At 42.0% G+C, this 22,133-nt stretch overlaps 4 protein-coding genes and 2 non-coding genes across 6 annotated transcripts; 3 read left to right on the top strand and 3 right to left on the bottom strand.

The window, feature by feature from the left end:
- Positions 263-1,880, top strand: LOC110434648 (ubiquitin-conjugating enzyme E2 28-like). Its single transcript, XM_021459186.1, has 3 exons — positions 263-954; positions 1,124-1,251; positions 1,392-1,880. Exons 1-3 carry the CDS (start codon positions 885-887, stop codon positions 1,638-1,640), a joined length of 447 nt encoding a protein of 148 aa, XP_021314861.1. The 5' UTR covers positions 263-884; the 3' UTR covers positions 1,641-1,880.
- TRNAS-GCU lies at positions 1,990-2,071 on the top strand. Its single transcript has one exon. It is a non-coding gene; the product is annotated as a tRNA-Ser (tRNA).
- On the top strand, positions 3,683-3,755 carry TRNAE-CUC. Its single transcript has one exon. It is a non-coding gene; the product is annotated as a tRNA-Glu (tRNA).
- LOC8068254 (rac-like GTP-binding protein 6) lies at positions 4,494-8,442 on the bottom strand. Its single transcript, XM_002453165.2, has 7 exons — positions 7,790-8,442; positions 6,511-6,598; positions 6,279-6,388; positions 5,904-5,967; positions 5,255-5,319; positions 5,052-5,117; positions 4,494-4,963 (listed from the first exon to the last, which is right to left on the bottom strand). Exons 1-7 carry the CDS (start codon positions 7,886-7,888, stop codon positions 4,862-4,864), a joined length of 594 nt encoding a protein of 197 aa, XP_002453210.1. The 5' UTR covers positions 7,889-8,442; the 3' UTR covers positions 4,494-4,861.
- On the bottom strand, positions 10,140-13,888 carry LOC8068256 (bifunctional protein FolD 4, chloroplastic). The gene is made up of 5 exons (XM_002453167.2): positions 13,521-13,888; positions 12,557-12,882; positions 11,774-12,010; positions 11,526-11,693; positions 10,140-10,751 (listed from the first exon to the last, which is right to left on the bottom strand). Exons 1-5 carry the CDS (start codon positions 13,723-13,725, stop codon positions 10,581-10,583), a joined length of 1,107 nt encoding a protein of 368 aa, XP_002453212.1. The 5' UTR covers positions 13,726-13,888; the 3' UTR covers positions 10,140-10,580.
- LOC8068257 (glutamate--tRNA ligase, chloroplastic/mitochondrial) lies at positions 14,540-19,148 on the bottom strand. Its single transcript, XM_002453168.2, has 12 exons — positions 18,744-19,148; positions 18,166-18,287; positions 17,665-17,847; positions 17,419-17,537; positions 17,281-17,329; positions 17,083-17,184; positions 16,885-16,987; positions 16,714-16,777; positions 15,997-16,111; positions 15,641-15,741; positions 15,320-15,476; positions 14,540-15,076 (listed from the first exon to the last, which is right to left on the bottom strand). The coding sequence occupies exons 1-12, from the start codon at positions 19,108-19,110 to the stop codon at positions 14,843-14,845; spliced, it is 1,716 nt and encodes a 571-aa protein (XP_002453213.1). The 5' UTR covers positions 19,111-19,148; the 3' UTR covers positions 14,540-14,842.

The raw sequence follows: 22,133 nt of genomic DNA on the forward strand, positions 1-22,133 counted from the left end.
CTGAGTCCTCCACTCCATGTAATTTTGCATCAGCAAACCATGAGATGCTGAGAAGTACTGCTCAATCCTTCTAGAACATTCTGAGGAAATAACGAAGAGTAAGCTAGTCTAATACAGTGCCATATGATTTGGCCTCAAACAGCAAAGATTCTACGTACCACTTGTGAAAATGGTGATAAGCTAGAATATTTTGGACAGCTGAGGCTCACAAAGCATAAGGTATCCGGAACAGCCGGCACCGACCGGAATGTCCCATCCCATCGACATTAGATGCAAAGATGGTTTCTTTCTCCTTTCAAACGTGAGATGAAATCTTCCCATCTCTTCTCCTCCCTCTTTGATGCACATACACACGCAGGGATGAAAGGGAGTTGGACGGACGAAGAGGAGCCGTCAGTGGGTAAAAGTTTCGGCGCTGCCTTTTCCATTCCCACTTGCAACTGACTGCCCCTTTTGTTCAGAATCATCTCACCTCTTTTCTTCATTTATTTATCAGTCCCGTTCTTGGTGAACAAATTCTCTTTTAGAGCTCGAAACCAAATTCATTCGGGCACAGGCGCGAATGCGCGGCCGCTTGTTTAAGCTTTATACGGAGAATATTAGGTCTGTCTGGATATTATCATTGTTCACCACACTGTCCGAGCATTTTGCTTTCGACCGTGCATCTCATTCAAGAATCGAGTGCCATTTGACCGGGGCCAAAAGCTTCTTTTGGAAGGGCAAAAGACCAAGTTTCTCTCTTCCTGTGCGTGTGTGTATATATGGAGGCCCGGCAAATCCTCGGTAGTTCTGCAGTTTTTTCAGACCTTGAGACCGACAACATCAGCAGCAGCAGAAGTTGCAAGGAGATCGACGCTCTTGAGTTCTTGAATTGTTGTTGATCGATGGCGCTGAGGAGAATCATCAAGGAGCTCAAGGACCTGCAGAGGGATCCACCCACGTCCTGCAGCGCAGGTGTGTATGTTTGATTCAGTTAGCCAGTTACTCAATTTGATGTCCAGATGGTGAGATAAACAAGCTCAGTCAGGGACAATCAAGAAGAGAAGAAGAATGATTTAGCCTTCAGAGTTCAGAGTTGTTTTCTGATGAATTCAATGAAATCTGCTCTCTCTCGGGCATGCAGGGCCTGTGTCTGACGACATGTTCCACTGGCAAGCGACCATCATAGGCCCCAGTGACAGCCCCTACTCAGGGGGCGTCTTCCTGGTCACCATCCATTTCCCTCCGGACTACCCCTTCAAACCTCCCAAGGTCTGTCTGTCTGTCTGACACTCTGAATCTGATGTGGTGTTCATCTCTGATTTTATTGTCCACTGATTAACTGAAGAATCCATACAGACTCTGTTCAATCGATCTCACATCACATCGCATGAAATGGAATGCAATTGCAGGTGGCGTTCAAGACGAAGGTGTTCCACCCGAACATCAACAGCAACGGCAACATCTGCCTGGACATCCTCAAGGAGCAGTGGAGCCCGGCGCTGACGGTCTCCAAGGTGCTGCTCTCCGTCTGCTCGCTGCTCACCGACCCAAACCCGGACGATCCGCTCGTCCCGGAGATCGCACACATGTGCAAGACCGACCGACTCAGGTACGAGTCCACCGCCAGGGGATGGACGCACAAGTACGCCATGGGATGATAATGCATGCAGTGAGGCTGCCTGGGGAGCAAACATCGTTGTATCCAAATCCAAATGTTCTTTTTAATAACGTAATCTAACAGTAACAGCAGGTGGAGGAGCTCTGCATTTCGTTCTCAAAATTAAGAAGAGGAGGAGAGAGGTTCTATGTATGTACAAGAACTGTGTCCGAATCGATGTACCATCACAATCTCATATAAAAAATGCAAGTGAACAATAAGATTTTGTTTTGGTTTTGATGGCCCTTTGTGTCTGAATCCAAGTGTTGCATTGGCAAGGAGTAGGAGGTCATTGTTTTGGATTGAACCTATATGTGAAATAGTGGTCCTCTCCGAGCAGTTCCAACAACGACGCTTTGGCCGAGTGGTTAAGGCGTGTGCCTGCTAAGTACATGGGGTTTCCCCGCGAGAGTTCGAATCTCTCAGGCGTCGTTCTTTTTTTTACTTTTTGTTTATCGCTCTGCCCTGTGCCCCTGTTAATTTTTAGATTATTTCTGTTGTATCTAGAACACTGACGGAGAACTACCTGTGAATTCAGTATGTTTACTCTATATGATCTTCATTTCGCCTCCACAACTAAAACAAAATATAGTATTGTACTGACTTAACATATTATTACAACACAGTACAAATTTAAATTTTAAATTTCAAGACTTAGATGTCAAATTGTCCATATCAACAAGAGGAACTAAAACAATACTCCCTCCATACCCATAAAGAAAATTGTTTGGACAAGGTTTAGGTCAAACATTGGGAATATAAATCATGAATAACTTTTAAATTGTTGAATTTAGAAATGTGAAAACCATATGAATAAATTTGTCTTGAAAAATACTTTCATAAAAATATGCATATAGCACTTTTTGATAAATATTTTTATAAAAATAAGGAGTCAAAGTTAGGTTTTGAAAACCGTGTCGTTATCCTAAACGACTTAGGAGTACAATCACACCATGACATACCCATAAATGCAACACATTGATGTCCTGGAGGGAGCCATGAAGTCCAAAAAATAAAAGCCAATCGATAAATCTTCAAACGCCACGGCTTCTAGGATCATAGTTGGGCTATTAGCATGCCCTGAGTAATATTCTTTCCAATATATAGAACATTTCTTCCACCGCCAATATATAAAATATACAGGACCTAGCATGCCCAGCCATCCTCTCCTTTCATTTAAGGCCATAGCTTCCTAATGTCCTCAACATTTGGTGGCGGCCTCAAGTATTCATCCCTAAGGACATCTACTATCGAAGGTCCCAATCATTGTGCTTCCACACCATCAAGAATTCACAAAAAGAGATTTCTTAACAAACCAAAACTTCTCCTAAAAAATCTATCATCGTACACCGGCATATCTTGTCGTCATCAAACAAAACCGTATGCAAATGGCCATAGTACATATGAAATTTACACAATTTCATACAATTGATACCAAGGAGGGCGGCGGGCGAGTCGACATACATTGTTGGAGTAGGGGCATCGGTGTGGAGGTAGCAACGGGCAAGGAGGAGAGGCCAACACTAGACATAGAGAGGCCAGCATAGAGGAGTCGGGGTCGGGTAGGGTGACGACGAGATTGGGTAGAGAGAAAGGCGATGTCATCGAGCCTAGATGTGGCGTCATCGAGTATGGAAGCGGTGGCCGGCAAGGAGGAGGCAGGAGAAGTCAGAGTTGGACGAGGAGGCAATGGTAGGCAAGGAGACGAGAACGAGCGTGGCAGGTGATAAAACCAACCAAACACAAAAATAGGAGGCCCCTCACCGATGAGTATAGAGGATTTAAGTAGCTCTCAAATCTAGGAGGACAAATACAGTTTTATGAAGACCAGAGGTAAGGATGGGGCCACTACCTTGCGGCAAGACAGTGGCCCCATTGCTATGAGGCAATCTATTTCTTCTAATTTTGTTCCCAATTTATCTGTTGTCAATCACGATATGTTATTATTGTCGACAGAATTTGAGATCGGTAGCTAATTCATACAAATTGTGCCGTATTGCTTCACACTCTATATATAGGCTTGTTTCTACCTCACTTCCAGCCTCCGTTGTAGTCTAGCTGGTTAGGATACTCGGCTCTCACCCGAGAGACCCGGGTTCGAGTCCCGGCAACGGAAACCTTTTGTTATTTTTTTGGTACGCGAAATGGAACATTTTTAGCACATCTTTTTTTTATTAAAACAATAGAAATGGTAAATGTGAACATTTTTAGCACATCTTTTTTATTAAAAAAAACGGTATATGTTTCAAACACAATGATCGTGGTACGAAACAAACTGGAGAGGTTAATCGTTTTGTTCACTCAAACTGATTCCAGCCTGCCGCTGCACTCGAAATGTAAACATTTAGCACTTCTTTTAAAAAAATAGAAACGGTATATTTCAAACACAATGAGTGTTGCACGAAACAAACTGGAGAGATTAATCGTTTTGTTCAGTCAAACTGATTAATCGTTTTGTCCAGACTGGATTGACTATCCAACGAACACCACTGGGACCTTAGACTGGACGTGTGCACCACCACATGTCCACATCCAACCCACATGGACAAGATTTTCTAAAGATCATACTGCTTCTTTAAGGTCTGTATAAGCTTCGGAAATGTAAATGGCATCATATCATAGATCATGAATATTCTTCAGTTACAACTGCAACTTGCAAACATGCTCTGCATGACCTACATGGTACCATATATCATAGTACCAGTGCAAGCTGTAAACCAAGGAATCATTGTTGTATAGTATCCAGTCCAAATAATCAAGTCAAACCACACTGCAGGCTCCATTTGCCAAAATACTGAGAACTTCACAGGGAAACAATGAGGGACACCATTGGCGTACTGGCATGACCACCATATAATGGGAAGCATAATTTTCCATTGAAGTGAAATAAGTAAAAATAAACTTAGTACGATTACATCATGTCTACTTATGGAACAGAGATAACAGGATACTTTTTTTTTGCTCAAACACGGGAAATACCTTCTAAGCAAGTTACCTAATTGCCACGACTTCGTCAGTCACACACCAGATAATCACAAGGCAGGAAGGAGGAAATGAAACAAACATATCGCTCAATGCCTCGACAAAGAGATGAGAACTCGCTGCAGCCGCCAGTAAACCTAGGGGGTGGGGGACCATCCATGCTGTTTCGCTGAAGCAAGACGCGACGATAATAAAACCATGGCACCTTCGCCCTTGTTTCTTTGTCTACTGATGATTAAATCACAAAATGGAGCACGCCCCCCTCTGCGCCTTTTTCTTCTTCTTCGCCTTTGGTGGCTGCAGCACAACCTTTATCGCCGCATCGAACACACCCTTTACGTTCTGCGATTCAGGTGGGAACAAAAATGAAGTCTATTAGTATCTCACATGATATTGCATGTTCAGCAGATGATTGAGCAGATGGCAATACTAGTTGGGTCTTTGAGCTGCATTCGATGTAGTATGGTGCGCCTATTTGCTTTCTTAGCTCCTCTCCCTATAGGTGGCAAGGTAACCATGTGTTAGACAACACAGTCACTGGACAAGAAGAAAATCAGGACAAACTTGACAAAATTAAAGCATTTATGTAGTACTCCTAGAGTAAACAGGGAAGTAAACCACTCGTAACCATACCTGAGCAGTAGTGATAGGGACAGCACCAGGATGGTCCACAAAGAACTGTTTGTCATCTCGAAGATCTGTCAAAGTGAAGTGCGCATTGTGAAAATATAAGGATGTGCAGCTTGCAACTTTATGCTAGGCATGGGTTCATGTAGAACTTAAGTCACAAGTTAAATATTGTAAACATTGTAAGACATAGGACAAGAAGCAAAATCAGTGAACCTAACAGGAAAAATTGCAAACTGAGGGACAGCTAATTGTTACCTGTTGCATTGGTTTAACAAACAAAAATAAGTCAATAACATAAAGTACAGTCAATTTAAACAGGTATATCTACGATGTTTTGTAAATCAGATAGGATCTCTTTCTTTAGAAAAAAATATTTTAAGCACAATACTGGGATTACCAGTTCACCAAAAGCACAAACAAAAATTCAGGCAGCACCGAGAGCTACAACTAATTGATCCCTGTTGTTATCATGTAAAGATTTTTGTCATCATATAGTATTATAACAACATTGCCAGATTCATGCACTGCTATCACAAAAATAACTGCCAAATGTGATCCTGTCAACCTGATCTATCAAAAATTAGCATCATGAATCTTGCAACCACAGAACATTGGATTTTAAATTTAAAAAAAAGGACCAAATCATTCTTACCAAGCTTTGTTCCTACAAGAATTATTGGCACACCAGGTGCATAATGCTTCAGTTCAGGTATCCACTGAAAATAGAAGGGGTTCAGAGTCAGCAAACAAGAAGTTTGGGAGCCATCTCTGTATTAATACCCTATTCAAATATTGATATTTGGAGATCTGTTTCCAGTACAATTTAGTACTAGAATTTAGTTTACTGAGAGGAAAATATAATCACTCAGAATATGATCAAGCTAGAAGCAATGAATTTTATCACAATCAACTAAATGAAGACTATCAGGTAGATGAGTTAAAAACAAGCATGTCCAGAGAACACCGAAATAAAGTAGCATGTAGAGTAAACAAAACCAAATATAGAATATAAGAATCAGTGTCTTGCCTTCTTCGAAACATTCTCATAGCTGGCCTTACTTATCAGTGAGAAAGCCAGAAGAAAAACATCAGCTCCACGATAGCTCAGTGGTCTCAGTCTGTTGTAATCCTCTTGACCTGTTGCAGTTGCAAAGATCGAAGTTTAACCATTTTGATTTGATGAACACGGAAAAAGGATATGCACAAGGAAAGAAGAAAGAGCATCATAAGTAGCAAAACAGGACAGCACAGCTAATCACCTGCAGTGTCCCAGAGGCCGAGGTTGACAGTGTTACCATCAACCACAACATTAGCACTGAAGTTGTCAAACACCGTCGGAACATAGTCCTGGCAGAAGAGCAATGGCAACAACAGTAAGTGTACTACATATCACTAAAAGCCCAACTAATTCATAAACCAGAAAAAATGGGCAGAGGACAATGGGAGAGGACAAGAAGGAATGAATGAAGGCACACCGCACGCCACTGTAAACGCAAAGCAACTAGAAAAGTTTGTCTGATTGTCTGAGGATACCCCTACCGAAATGATACACTAGACCCTCCACAAGCATGGAGGGAGGTCCACAGTGGTCCTACGGATATACTAGCCCATGGTCACGCTTACTCAGGGCTACAAGCTAATCTACCACAAAAAATTCATGCGCGAAAATCAAAATCCCATCTTTTAAAGAAAAATAAATCCAAGTGCAATGGATATACACTAGAGCACATGGCCAAAAAAATTTCGTTGAAAAACATATTTTTCTATTGGAAAAAGGAGGCATGCGTAAAAAAACAGTGCTATGGATATACTACACTGGTACATGGCCAAAAATAATTTCTTTGAAAGAGATATTTTGTATGTGAAAAGGAGGCATGCGTGAAAAGCTAGCGTCGCTTTTGGTGCAACAACCAGTGTGGAATTGCGTGAAGTGAGGCAATGGCAATCCATTTCACCAACCATACGGAAGGCGTGAGTAGTGGAGGAGGAGGGTACAAGGCAGCCAGGCCAGGCAGGGTAACTAAAAAAGTCGGGAAAGTGAGGGATGAAACGGATCGAGGCGGGGTGCAGCGGCAGGGACAGGGGAAGCGAGCCAGATTAGCAAGGGAATCTACATTTCCCCCAGTTTTTTTTTTCAGAAACTCCTATATGAATGTAATGTAATTTGCACGCAAACGAGGCAATCCCTGCAACCCTAGCGCGTTTAGGGTCTGATTTGGGAGCAGCACGGAAAAGATCCCCTTTCGGTTTTCTCCAAAACCGAAGGGGCAGCTGGCGTGGTACGCGACCGACGAACCCTAATTAACAACAAAAAAAACAAAAGGTGGCAGCAATTCGCAGCCGCGTTGTGGTAACCGGGCCGGAATTGACGCGCGCGGTGCGAATCGAGGACGTAGATGGGGAATTTCCACCGAATCCAGCGCCCCAGATCGATCAAGACCGCCGCCGCAATTCAAAATCGCCGGACTAAAAATTAAAAAAAAAAAAGAAATCTCCGCAGAGGAGCAGCAAGAAGGAGGAGGAAGGGGAGAGGCGTACGGTGGGGAAGGTGTTGGAGGTGTAGGAGATGAGCATGCAGGTCTTGCCGACGGCGCCGTCCCCGACCGTGACGCACTTTATGAACCTGGACGCGCTCATCCTCTTCCGCCCTCCCTCTCGCTACGGGGGTGCTTCAAGGGGGGAGAGAGAGAGAGAGAGAGAGAGAGAGAGAGAGAGAGAGAGGCCTTCGTGGTTGTTCTTCCTCCTCCTCCTGGTCGTCTGGATGGAGAAGAAGAAGAAGAGGGGGAGATGGTGGAAAGGGAAAGGGGTGGCGAGCGGGTGGTTTGAGGGAGGAAGAAGGGGGAGACTGGGAGAGGAAGCCGGGTGGCGGGAGGGCCGCGGCGGGTGGTTAAGATCGGGAGGGAGAGGGGCAGCGGACAAATGGAGGGAGGCGCGGGCGAGGCGGGAGAGGGTTGCGGGGGTGGAGGGAGGGAACCGGTCTCCGCGCCGGGATGGTGGTGGGTGCTGGTGGTGGTGGAGGTGGGGGGAGGGAGAGAGAGGGGGGGAGGAGGGTAGAGTGGGTGGTGGCCCGGCGCAGCGCGGCGGTGGGTGGGGAGAGAGGAGCGGGGAGAGGGGTGGCCACGGTGTGCGCGCGCATCATTTCCTTCTTTATTGCCCCCCCTGCCTCTCTACCTGCCTTCCTGCCCTTCCCTGCCATGCCATGCCATGCCATGCCCCCCCGTGCATTATTACTCCCCTGCACTACACCCTCCTACACCCTGTTAGGATTAGTGTTGTTGTTATTTGTTTCAAAAAAAAAAGATTAGAGTTGTTATTATTATCACACGAGCTATTCCAATTTTCTGGTCAAAACTAATTTATATAGTTATCTTGGCTAGTTTGCGATGAGATTCGCCTTGCTCTGCTCAATCTCTGGCGGGTTAGGGTTTAGAGTTTGAGGACTTGAGGTCATGGCGAGGGTTTCGGCCTTTCGGGGGTTAGAGGAAGATGAGATGAGGGAGGAAGGTTGGTTGGTGGAGGTGATTGGCGGATGTGAAGGTCGAGGTAGAGGGGCAGGTATGTGTGGCAAACAATGGTGAGCGATTAAGTTATGTCGTTACATATCGAGGTGGTCGAAGTCGACATGACAAGCTTTGGATAGGTGCAACTATATGATGATGTGTGTTGTACTAGCAATGGACAAGTTTTTTTTAGGACAAGGAAGAATGGAAAACCCGTCAAGATGTAATGTAGATAGAGATGTAATGGTTTAATATTTGTGTAGAGGAGCGAGATAAGATGTAATGGTTTTAAGATTTGTGTGGAGGAGTGAGATAACATGGTGTAATATAAAATGCATCCTTTCTATTTCCTTTAAAACTTCAATAAAGAGACTTTGTAAATAGCTAGATATACTAGTATTAAACCATCACATGGGAGGTGGGTTTGTCTTTTGTTTTTTTTTTAAAAAAAGAACAAAGGTTATCCTCTGTCATGAATGGAGATTGATGCACTGTCATCTTCGTCACCGTGTTCATTGTGCCTAACTTTCTAATAATTTTTTTAAACAGAAATGGTAATATTCCAACACGATTACTTTCGCTAAGAATGCTATAAAATTACGGCATGGATATTTTTGTACGATGACAGGCTAATGCATGCTTCAAAGTGACGTTTATCCAGCAACAAAAGCCACTATGTCATTACCACTTCCCAAATGTTGCTTAAGGGCATTCTTCAACTGCCCTATTGTCTCGTCCTCTTTGATGATGTCTGTTCCCTAATCATCACAACCTTCTCCTTTTATATGTGTCTACCAGCTGCCCACATACCACCATTTATTTTATTTTATTGTGTGCCTTTCATTTGGGGCCATCCAGGCACTAGGCGTCCTTGCTTCCTTTTTCTAGTGAACGACTCAACTGCCCTTGCGTTTAGGTGAACATTTCTGCAGCCCAAAAGTTGCTACTACGAACTGTGTCCAACAACCAGCAGGTAACACCATCGAGAATGTCTAGGGAAACAGGGAAAGTGAGATTTGTTTGTTGCCACAAAAAAAAGAACAGCATTCAGTGCTTGACATCCCATCTGATATGATGTATGAACTACAATTACTAATAATAAATACTATGCTTAAACCTTTAAATCTTGATGCATACTCCTACATGAAAAAAACTGGCATGTATTTGGTCATTGCATTGATGAACAGATCAAGCACTCCGACACATGATTCGTACAATGTCACTTGGTCCAAGATTGCGGTACTAGCAAATCACATGACACATTTCTGGTGAGCAAGCAGCAAAGCCCCATCCAGCTGTGAGATGGGAGCAGTTGCGAAGAACCAAATACACCATCATACGTGTGCAGTGCAGTGTACCACACATAAAAAAAAATGGGGGTAGACAGCTAATAAAATCCAGGATCCAACTGGACACATTAGATTGGAGCGCTTGTCCCCATTATCCCACATCGACAATGGCACCCACCAGTCACAGTCACAGGTACCCCAATCAAGGCATGGAAACAAATTTTGCTGATTCGGTCAGATGCATGTAGCAAAACAAAATTCATCACAGCTTACTGACACCTCAACTTACTGACATCTCAGATTCACCTCAATTCAACTGGTGCCAGAAACAGGATTCCAACATCCATGTCATATTATCAAAATAAAAATACCCCTATGAACCCATCTCATCTGTGTCAAAATTTATTTTTTAGGACTCCTGCACTTTTCTGGTCCAACAGAAGGCAAGGCACAGAAAACAGTTGAGCAAAACCTTTGCTTGTAGTCTACATCAAAAGGTTAGGCACGCAACCCCCACCTTATTTCTGTTGGATTGTGCAGTTATTTGAATTTGTGGATTCTTTTAGCTGACTCAAGTGTGTTTGACAAAAGCATTGCAATTGTCATCGGCCCAACACCTCCTGGAACTGGTGTGATTGCTCCGGCAACCTTGGAGGCTTCCTCATAACAAACATCTCCGACGAGCCTATAACCCCGAGGGCTTTCTGGGTCCTGCAGCATTCCAAATCACTAGTGAGCAAATCACCAAGAAAGTTACACGAAGCCACAAAGAGCTAGGAAAAGAGAGTGCCACTCTAATATGCAGAACACACTTCGGATACGACAACATACAGAACCAAGCTCATGGATAGGACAAATCGTATTTAAGAGTATTAATTGATTGATCATCACATGCTGCACAAGCATATAATAAAATGTGAAGAAATGTCACCTGGAACACTCTAACATGGGGCTCATAAATTTAAGAAGCCAATTTCAGTATTAATAAATGGATTCTCATTGGGGGGACCACAAGGGTATGTAGGTCCTGGTAGATTAAAGTTCTGTGAATCTGTAGTCCTGGACCAAACAAAGTAACAAAAACTAGGTACCAGGTGTGACAAATAACTTCTTAACAATTTTAAAGAAAACTGCAGGAACACCAGTAGTCCTGTAGGTCACACTAACATACTGAAATTCAAAGGGGGCATCTAGTATTGGGATTTGCATTTGAAGGTGGTTCACAAATTTTTTCCATGTACAAACACGCATCCAGTTAACACAACCCTTTAGCATTAAATGAACATGATTGGAAAAAAGAAAGATGTTAAGAACAAGAAGTAGGCATTTTGGTCTGAAGGAAGTTGGGTTTGGCCACAGAAGAAACCCAAAAAGAGCCACACAAACCAAAACAAAGGATAGAAATAACATAAAAATAGCAATATAGTACTACAGAGTAGTGATTAATTAAAAAGGGTGTCGGGAATAAGAAAAAATGGGTCTTACATCAACTGGGTTGATACCAACATCAATAATAGCTGCTCCAGGTTTTATCCAATTCCCTCTGACCAAGTTGGCAACTCCAACTGCTGCGATGACTATATCTGCCTGTCGTGTTATTTCCTCAGGGTTCTTAGTTTGTGAATGTACAATGCTGACAGTTGCATTTGCTTTCTGATAATCATATAAAGAAAGATTAATCAGACGCTATAATAAAATTGTTAAGCTATTTGAAATAAAGAACTAGTTCATACTTGCAATAACAATGCAGCAGGCATTCCAACAATATTGCTTCTTCCGATTACAACAGCTCTCTTCCCTTTAATTTCAACTCCATATCGGTGTAGCAACTCCATGCATCCTTTTGGGGTGCAAGGTACAAAGAATGGATCTCGACCTTGCATTGCGAGTCGTCCAATGTTCAGTGGATGAAAGCCATCAACATCCTTTTCAATACTGACAGCATTCAAAATATTCTCATCGTTCATATGCTGCAAATGATTTCAAAACAGACATGTGATTGTTTGGTTGACAAAAATCATTCACTACTTTATACAAGCAGCATTCAACATTTTATCAGCATTTGCATGTTCCAACTTACTATCTAGCATTGGTAGCACATACACATGTAAAGAAGTTGTAGCATCTTAATTGTCATAAGAATGGTGGGAACCAACTCACGAAACCACAGAATCCATGACATTATACAGTGTACCATAGGAAAATTAACCAGAGGGCTACATTTAACACTTTCAGGATATAAGAAATGTTATTCAGTAAGACAAGATAAGGAGGCATATCGTGCACCATAGAAAAATTCTACCATTTAAGAAGGTTGAGCTGGATGTAGCACGCACAAAACATGTTACCCTGGTATGCCATATACTATCTAGGTAGATAATCATTAAGAGGCAAAATCAAGTAGTAAAACTTTAATATTCTAGTTGGTGGCTACTAGGAGCAGAATTGCAACTCTACATTCCTATTCTGTGGGTTACATATACTAGCCAATCGAGTCGTGGCAATCGGACACTCACACGAGGTAAGGGCAACTGAACCAAGATGCCATGCACGGACGGGTCACTGTTGAAGCTCGCTATGTGCTTGATAACCTCCTCCTCGGAGCTGTCCTCAGGCAAGTTGACCTCATACGACTTTATACCGACTGCTTCGCACGCCTTCTTCTTGTTCCGCACGTAAGTCTGTGAATCCTTCCTCGACCCGACAAGGATGACAGCCAGGCCAGGCACTATGCCGATTGCATCCTTCATCCTGGTAACCTCGACAGCTATTTCTTCTCTCACTTGCTTCGCCACAAGCTTCCCGTCAATCACTTTGGCAAGTGCATCGGCTGAAACGGTCGCTACATGTGAAGACAAATCAAAAGGTTGCAGAGTCAGAGTGACATAAGTTCCGTTTGTCAGTACACTCAAAACTGATAAATAGTCATTCCTTCAAGGGAACACATTCTCTGTTCCATTTTCAACATCATCACCTAACCTAAACTTCCTTCAATACAAGCAAGACCTATCACCTATCCAGAGGTTTCACCTATTTCACGACACCCAAAATTCAACAGAAGACAGTAGTAGTACACACTAGCATGTCAAAACGTCATATGTTGTTTAGTTCCTCTCCCAAAAGTTTACATCCTATCGGATCAAATGTTTGGACACATGCATGGAGTATTAAATATAGAATAAAAAAAACCAATTGCACAGACTGCGACTACATTGCGAGATGAATCTTTTAAACCTAATTAGTTCATGACTTATAATAAAGTGCTACACTAACGCACGTACTCATGACAGATTAATTAGGCTTAATAAATTCGTCCCGCGGTTTACTAACAGATTCTGTAATTTGTTTTTTGTTTTTTTATTAGTATCAGAATATCTCATGCGACACCCTACGTGACACCCGACATGACAAAAAAAAAAAAAAAAAACTTTACTCCTTGGACTGAGCTGAAGCGCCCAAGAGCGAGCCAAGCAAGTGCACCTGAGTCGGCGGACGAGGCGGTGGCGGCGGGGACCGAGTCCATGCGTCGCGGGCGCGGGAGCAGCTGGGGCCGGGCGGCGACGAGGAGGCGCCTGGGGTGAGCTAGAGCGGGGCAGGGGCGGAGGCCGGGCGCCGGAGGGAGGAGCGCGCGGCGGAGAGGGAGGAGGCGGGCCGAGGAGCAGTCGGAGAGTATGGAGGACGCCATGACTAGGGGTTACGGCCCCGGGGCTGTCGACTGGAGGCGGCGGCGGCGGCGGCGGCGGCGGTGGCGGCGTGGTTTTCGCGGGGGGTGAAAAGGGGAGGTGGTCGCAGAAAAGCAAAAGTAGAGGGCACAAATCGCTTCGCGTGGCAATTGGCACGCTCTTCGAAGCAGCAGAAGAATAGCCAAAGCCCAAAGGGTTTAAGGGCCCACTAGTGATAATCGAGTTTTTTTTTTTTTTGAAAATTCAACAAGACACACGTCATTGAGAGAAAAAAACACAAAGTGTTTCTAGTGAAAAGTTTTGGAGCTTCGTAAACAGGTTCGATCAGAATCAAACTGACTTAAATTTGGGTGAAGTTTAGAAAGATGGTATCAGCATTTAAGACTCTGAGTAGGTGCTTTAGAAAAATATATATTACATTACAAATCTAAAATTGTACTATATCTTTTTAAAACGGAGGGAATATTTTGTGTATAGTACACCGAGATGGGCAAATTTTAGCTATCCCAAGAAAACAGAGTTCATATAGGACTTAAATAAAAAGAGTATCAATGTAGTCGAAATTTATCGTCCGACTTCGGCCTTGTTTACTTCCTCAAAATTTTGCAAAATTTTTCAGATTTCCCGTCAAATCTTTAGAAGTATGCATAGAGTATTAAATATAGATGAAAATAAAAACTAATTACACAGTTTAGTTGGAATTGACAAGACGAATCTTTTAAATCTAGACAATATTTGTCAAATACAAACGAAAGTGCTACTATTTCTATTTTGCAAAAATTTTTTGAACTAAACAAGGCCTTATTATTATGTCAATCACGAGCAACATCCGAGTGCGGAACAGTTTTTATAATGCTTATGAACACCTGTAACAATCCTGTATTCAGCAAACGAGAAACTGTAGGCACGTAGATAACAGACAGCATCCTCATCTAATAATTCAATATTAACCCCATTACAGCATCAACCTATATGATAAAAAATCGCTTTATTAACCACTGAACTTCTGCTACTGGATGGAACAGAACGTGACAAAAACACGGCAAAATGGACAGAACTCCTCAAGCGCAACATTGTGGGCAGCGTCATCCCTGACCGATATGAAGGCGTACTGGCAGTCTATGAAGCGGCAGGAACAGCAGATTCAGCAGGGGTTTCTTGCTCCTTCGCCAACGACTCCCAGTCAACCTCCTTGAGGATCCTGAACCGCTCATCTAGAGTCACAAAGTTGGACTGTGAAGTCACAGCACCGCAGATGCCGGCTTTGTGTATTAGGGCTATGCTGCCGCCCATGTCAGGCCCATGAAGCTTCCCGGTCAACAGTACTCGGAGCGGCATGAAGAGCCCTTTGCCCTGATCAAAAACGGATACAATAAAGCAAAAACATGTCAAATATTTTCAGTTACAAGTTTACTGCTAGATACAAAACCTTGCTAGCACTGTGCCAAGGTTTGGTCAAATGATTCAGATGCAATTTAGTGATCCCAGACAATCTCTCAGTGAGATAGGTCACTTACAAATGAAGCCACGAATCCAGTGGTAAAAAGTCAAAAGCACAGCAGAACAAAAAGGAAGACGTATAGGATCAAAACATACCTTTCTTTTGATAGACTTTCCAAAACCTTTAACCCACTTCTGCCAACCATCACGGCCCTCGGCTAGTGCTTGAGTGAGTTCACCGCTATCATACGCAGTAATAAGACTCAAAGCAACCTCAGAAATCTTGTCTTGCACCACAGGTTTAGCTTCCTCACTGGAGAACACAAGCAAATGGGTAAACTACTTTTTTTACTAAGGAGTCTAGCTTGCGATAACACGGAACTCAATCACAGGAAGCTATCTAGGTGACAACAATGACAAACCATGAACAAGAAAGTCGTAGGTCAATAATTTAATCCATTATATTGTTTTACTAACCTGCTTAAAGTAGTATGAAGGGGATACGACAACAAATTTGTAAGAGCTGCATCAGCATCTGTTATCAAATCAATACCATCCTTCAAAAGCTCGGCAGCTTCCTGAAAACAGTATCAACTTTTCAGATTCCATATGTTAACCTAATTACTAGAAATTTTATTTCAATAAATGAAAGCAAAGTTTTTATTGTGCTTGCAAAAATAGAAGGAAGCTATCTTTTTTATCTTCTATTAATAGCTTTAATCTTGTAGAGACAAAACGTGTTACTATTGGTCTCTGGTAAATACACCTTTAATATGTACTTCGAAATAGGACGCCCTAGGCGTACAGGAAAATAAAATGGCTTGCAATTTTACCTGAGCAAAACCACTTTCAGATTCCTGGAGAATGCCTGTGTTCTTCCACCGATCTTCAAAAGCCTTGATGAGTTCATCATGAGGAAATGATCTTAAATGTTGTCCATTCATCCATCTAGACAGGTACAGAAGAAAGATCAGTATCAAATTATACGAGGAAAGTCTTATGATGTTGCTTCTTTTCAAGGGCATACTGGACAGGCCAAGAAAGTATCAAAAGATAGAAATTAGTGAAAATCTATGTGTCAAACTCATCATAGTATTTGATGTGTTGCACTATAACAAACCGCAGTGAGCAGACACAAAGAATGAGCACCAGCATATCTAATTTAAGATCACCGTATTTGGCCATCTTTTGCAACAGGCAATAGCTTGGATGAGGTTCTAGAACCAAGATGCTTCCTAGCTCAAATCCACTTATTATCCTCGATGTAAGTTTCAAAACTAGCCATTCATTTGACATCCAGGCTTCTAGAAGTACTACTGTCAAGCAGATTATCTAAGAGTTGATACAGTAGCCTCGAAGAAAGTAAGTTGCACTTATAGTTCTCAGATCATTCAAATACATGAGAGTAAGGCTTTAAAAGTTAATAAAGAGTAAGTGTCAACAAGCTACTAAGTTAAATCACATGTACTGAATATTTTGAGTAATTATATGATCTTGATAGCTATATCACAATATCTTTAATACAGAGAAACATGGCATATGGAACTTACTTCAATTTTGTTGCATCAAAGACTGCTCCACTTTTATTGACACGATTTATAGTGAATTTCTGGACTGCAGATTAGAAATACCACCGAAGTGAGAATAGCAGTTTTTTTAATTCAATAGGGCCCAAAGAACATTTCAGTGAAAATGACAGGAAAAAAATATTGAGAACAAACCTAGGTTATCAATAGTGAAGAACTCATTTTCAGTACCATCACCCCAGCCCAGTAGTGCTAAATAATTCACCATTGCCTGAGGTAGATAGCCCATCTCTTTATACTGTGCAGAGAAAAAGAAACGATTCATTCTTATGCCGTGTATAATAAGAAGATATGTTGGCAGAGATACGAGATAGGGAATAGTTGATAAGTTACCTGCCCGACAGAAGTAGCTCCATGCCGTTTAGACAGTTTACTTCTGTCAGGAGCCAGAATAAGTGAAACATGAGCAAATGAAGGCATTGAGAATCCAAGAGCCTGAAGAAGAACATAACATTACAGCAAATATATTTTCTGTAAGTGTCAAGAATACAGAATATGAAAAACAAGATAACAGAAGGTAGAGGGTATTACTTTGTAAATTAGAGCTTGCCGCAATGTGTTTGGTAAATGCTCTTCAGCTCTGTAACAAAACAGGGTAAAATACTTAACTCCAAGGGTGCCAGACACTCAAAAGAAAGACTGAAACAGAGTTTCCTTTTTCCTTGTTACCTGATAACATGAGATATTTGCATGGTAGCATCGTCAACTGTCACACAGAAGTTATACACAGGCTGTCCATTGCTTCTCATAATCACGAAATCACCAAGTGTGTCTAAGTTCCAACTGACCTTTATCAAACTATCCGCTGATCAGTGCATGTAATCGTTTTTGACGATATGCAATTATGAACTTACATAAGCTAGTACTAAAAAGCGAGGTAGTCTGAAGCTTAGGTTCCAGGCTTTAATTCATTACCTCACCACGAATTAAGTCATTAATTTTCAATGACCCTTCCTTTGGCACACGGAAGCGGTAAGTGTAAGGTGTCCCTTTCTCTAATTCCTGCTGTACTTCTACATCTGAGGCACTTGCCCACTTCCCCATATACACAGGAGGAAGTTGTCTCTGCTTTGCGACTTCCTTCATTTGTTCAAGTTCCTGAAGAAATGGAAACAATTATCAACTGGACAACATATGAGTACATGACAGTAGAAAATACTGCAGATCCCTATCGAATGACTTCAAAACTAGTCATTCTTAGGATCGTGAATAACGATAGAATAGATTGCTATAAATTTTCTCTTAAGTCTAAAGGATCTGATATTTTTACTAAAGGTAAAAAATATTTAGAACTCTGCTGCTTATATTCATAAAGAGAATGAATAGCATGTGCACATGTGAAGCTGGGATTGTGGAAACAACTGCACTTGATAACACAGTTATCATGCACCATATTATGCAAGGGGAGAACAATACCTCATTGGAGCAAAAGCAGCGATAAACCGCACCAGAGTCCAAAAGCTTCTCAGCATATTGCTTGTATAGTGAATTCCGCTCTGACTGGCGATAAGGCCCAAACTCCCCACCGACATCAGGACCTAGCCAAATATGGAGGTCAAACAGGTATTTCTGTTATAGTTGTATAGATGGCACGCTCTACAATGATCTAATGAAGCTGAATATTCATCGCAATGCTTGCATATAGATTAGCCCTTTGCACGTGCAGGGGAACACAACAATCAAGAGGAAGTTAGCAGGCAATGTTTTTTGAAATCTGCAACCAATTTACCTGCACCTACAGAGTACGATTTGTGCTGACTCCAGGGCTAAAGCCGCCATATTACATGCGAGTGGCAGCCGGTATTTTTTGTGATAATAGTGGCAAAATGAGAGGCTAGATCTACGAAGCAGTAGTAATCAAATTAAGCACAGCTGCAAGGCAACCGCAGGACTGCGAGGTCAGAAAATGTGCGAGGCACAACGCTAGGCCGTCAATGAGATGACACGCAATTCATAGTGGTGAAAGCGCGGAGCACGAAGAGAAGATAGAGCACCTTCGTCCCATTCGAGGCCGAGCCAGGCGAGGTCGGCGAGGACGGCCTCCTCAGACTTCCTGGTGGAGCGCTCGAGGTCGGTGTCCTCGACGCGGAGCACGAAGCGTCCCCCCTTGGAGCGCGCGAAGAGGTAGTTGAAGAGCGCGGTGCGGGCGCCGCCGACGTGGAGGTTGCCGGTGGGCGACGGCGCGAAGCGGACGCGTACGGGGCCGGAGCTGCCGTCGGTGCCGGTGCCGGTGCCGGCGGCGGAGGCGCGGACGGAGAGGGCCCGGCGGAGGTGGAGGTGGCGGAAGGGGCTCGCGGGCGCGTCCGGGAGGAGGCGCATGCGCAGCCACGGCGACCCCGTCAGCAGCGCGCTCGCCGCCATCTCACCCTTTTCTGAGGATTGCGAAGACGAGACGCGAATGGGAGAGGATGTGACGGATAGGGGGAGGGTGGGGTCGTTGGGTGTTGGGGGCCCAGGCGAGACGGCGAGCAGGATAGCGGGCCGTGGGTAGCCCACGACCGTCGCAGAACGAACTTTGGGGGGTCTACTGACACAAAGGACCCACATGGCAGAAGTGAGGGTATGCTTTTGACCGGGAAATCAGAATCTCATCATCCGTGTCTCATTGTATTGTATCTTCCTATATGGGGCTACCTAAAAAAACAGAATGACAACCTAATGGAGGATGTGAGACAGGCTTGATGATGAGGATGTAGGCATCGTGCTTGTTGTCATCAACGAGTGTCAAGAGGTGGAGTAAGAGACAAGATGGCGGTGCCGTAATCCCAAAAAGAGTAGAGAGAGACTCAACCAACGGATCTACGTGCAAGTATAGGTGCTTAGGCCTATGTGGTGCGATACGATGTCCAAACGACCCTGCAAGACTATCATGGAAGTCATTTGAACATTATTAGATATAGTTTAAGGACTATAATATCTAGTAATCTAGTTTATAGTTGAGGGAGTTATTTAGTCAACTCATGATATGTTAGGGGGTTATGTAGATTTTTTAATATACGAAGTCAGTGAAACCATCTTCAAAACCGCCTCAGGGGTTATTTAGACGGTTTTCAATAGTTTGAGAGTAGAATATCTAGTTTTATACGTGAGGGGGAGAAGTAGACCGCCATCAATAGTTGAGGGGTGAAGTAGACTTTTTCCTATATGATTTTTTTATAGGCTAGAACTTGGTTCCCTTATTTAAAAAATAATTAATTTGGTTTTGTATGGAACATGTTAACCTTTTTTTTCTCCTGCATGTGGCATTTGGGTTGTGGAAACGGGGGTCGGAATAGGGAAATGAGCTAGCATGTAAATCATATCCAATGTTTGGTTAGTAGGAAAGGAAAATTTACATGGGATAGGCAAAAGGGTCCACATAACTCTAGCCCAAACCCAAGGCCTCCGATCATTTTTCCAATCCGCAACCCACCTCTTCATTTCCATTCCCTTTTGGAAAAAGTCTACTTTACGTTCCTTAACTTTCGCGAAAGTCTGATTTTAGTCTCTGAATTTTAAAACTGGACAAAATACATCCCTCAACTTTTAAACTGTGCACATTATATCCTTGAACTGGTTTTGAAAGCAGTTTTACCTTTTTCTTTTTATTTATTTTGGCTGAATTTTTTGAAAAATCACAGTAAATCACATAAAAATCATAAAATAAAAAACTCAATTTTGTTGGACTTCAGATCAGTAGATCTACACATTGAATATATAATATAGTATGTTCTAGTACAATTTTTTTTATGCATCTTTAGATCTATGTTTTTCTGTAATTAATTAGACTAATTATAGCTACATTTTCTATGGTCCAATTGTGATAAAATTTATATGGTGAGCTAATTACTCTATGTTTGAGTTATAGTAAAAATTTTATACTCATTGAATCACGTATTACTTAGTTATAGATTTATTTAGGTTTATGCTTGTTAAATTATAATAAATGTATAACTAAGTTATACATGACCTAATGAGTATGAAATTTTTACCATAGTTTAAACATATAGTAATTAGTCCAACATAAAAAATTCACCACAAGTGTACCATACAAACTATAGCTATGATTTATTCTAATTAATTATAGAAAAACACAGATCTAAAGCTACAATAAAAATTTTGTACTAAAGTGTACTATATTATATGTTCATTATGTAGATCTACTTATTTGGAGTCCAATAAAATCAGATTTACTATTTTATAAATTTTATGTGATTTACTATAATTTTATAAATATTCAGCCAAAATAAATAAAAATAAAAAAGACAAAACTGCCTTCAAAACCGCTTATAACATGCTAGGGACGTAATATGTATGGTTTCAAAAATTAAGGGATGTATTTTATCCGGTTTTAAAGTTCAAAAATAAAAAATAGATTTTTGCGAAACTTGAGGGACCTAAAGTGAACTTCTTCCTTCCCTTTTCTCACCCGCTATCCAAACGCCGCCGGCATGTTTGTTTGAGTAAAAGAACAGGAGCAGCCGCTGCAAGCCTTCTCACATGTTTTACTGTAACATCAAAAGATCAAGTGCCAGGAACTGTTTTTTTTTTTAACAAGAAGCAAGGATATATTAATTAGCAGCATAAAGCCGCAATAATGTTTACATCAAAGTGCCAGGTACTGTTGTATCTGCTGCATGATCGTGCTGCTGCTACTGCTGCGCGAGTAGCGCCTGGAAAAGGAAAACCTTGGGCAGGGCAGACACACAGTGCTGGAAGCCTGTCAAATACAAAAACATTTTATACTTAATTAAATTTATAAGATCATTTGGCTCATAAATCGCATGATTTACTGCATAATCACATCATAAAATTATTCATTTTTATATTTAATTAAATTTAAGATCGTTTAACCAATAATTCTATTGTTTCTAGAACAGAGTGGGAGCACATGGCGCGCTTGCCCTTGTGTTGTTAAAAAAGACAAGAAACAATATTCCGTCACTACTATAGTACTTGTACAGTCTGGGCCATGTTTACTTAGAAATTTTTTAGCAAAATAAGCACTGTAGTAATTTCGTTTGTATTTGACAAATATTGTCTAATTATGGATTAACTAAACTCAAAATATTCGTCTCGCAAATTAAAGATAAACTGTGTAATTAGTTATTGTTTTTATCTATTTTTAATATTCCATATATGTGCCGTAAGATTTGATGTGACGGGAATCTGAAAAATTTTACAACTTTTTTTAGAAACTTATGGTCGTGCAAATGCAAATACGAGTAGAGAACAGAATCTGATGTGCCTTGAATCCATCCATCCATTCAGAGATGGCATGAGATCGGATGCCATCGGCTTTGGTTCATCATTCCATCTCCCATCAATCCATGGATACGATACGATACTTATCTCTCATAATCATGCATGCTAGGAGCCTAGGAGTAGCTGGTTCCCTCCTGCAT

Source organism: Sorghum bicolor, chromosome 4 (genome assembly GCF_000003195.3).
Source record: "Sorghum bicolor cultivar BTx623 chromosome 4, Sorghum_bicolor_NCBIv3, whole genome shotgun sequence".
NCBI classification, from domain to species: domain Eukaryota; kingdom Viridiplantae; phylum Streptophyta; class Magnoliopsida; order Poales; family Poaceae; genus Sorghum; species Sorghum bicolor.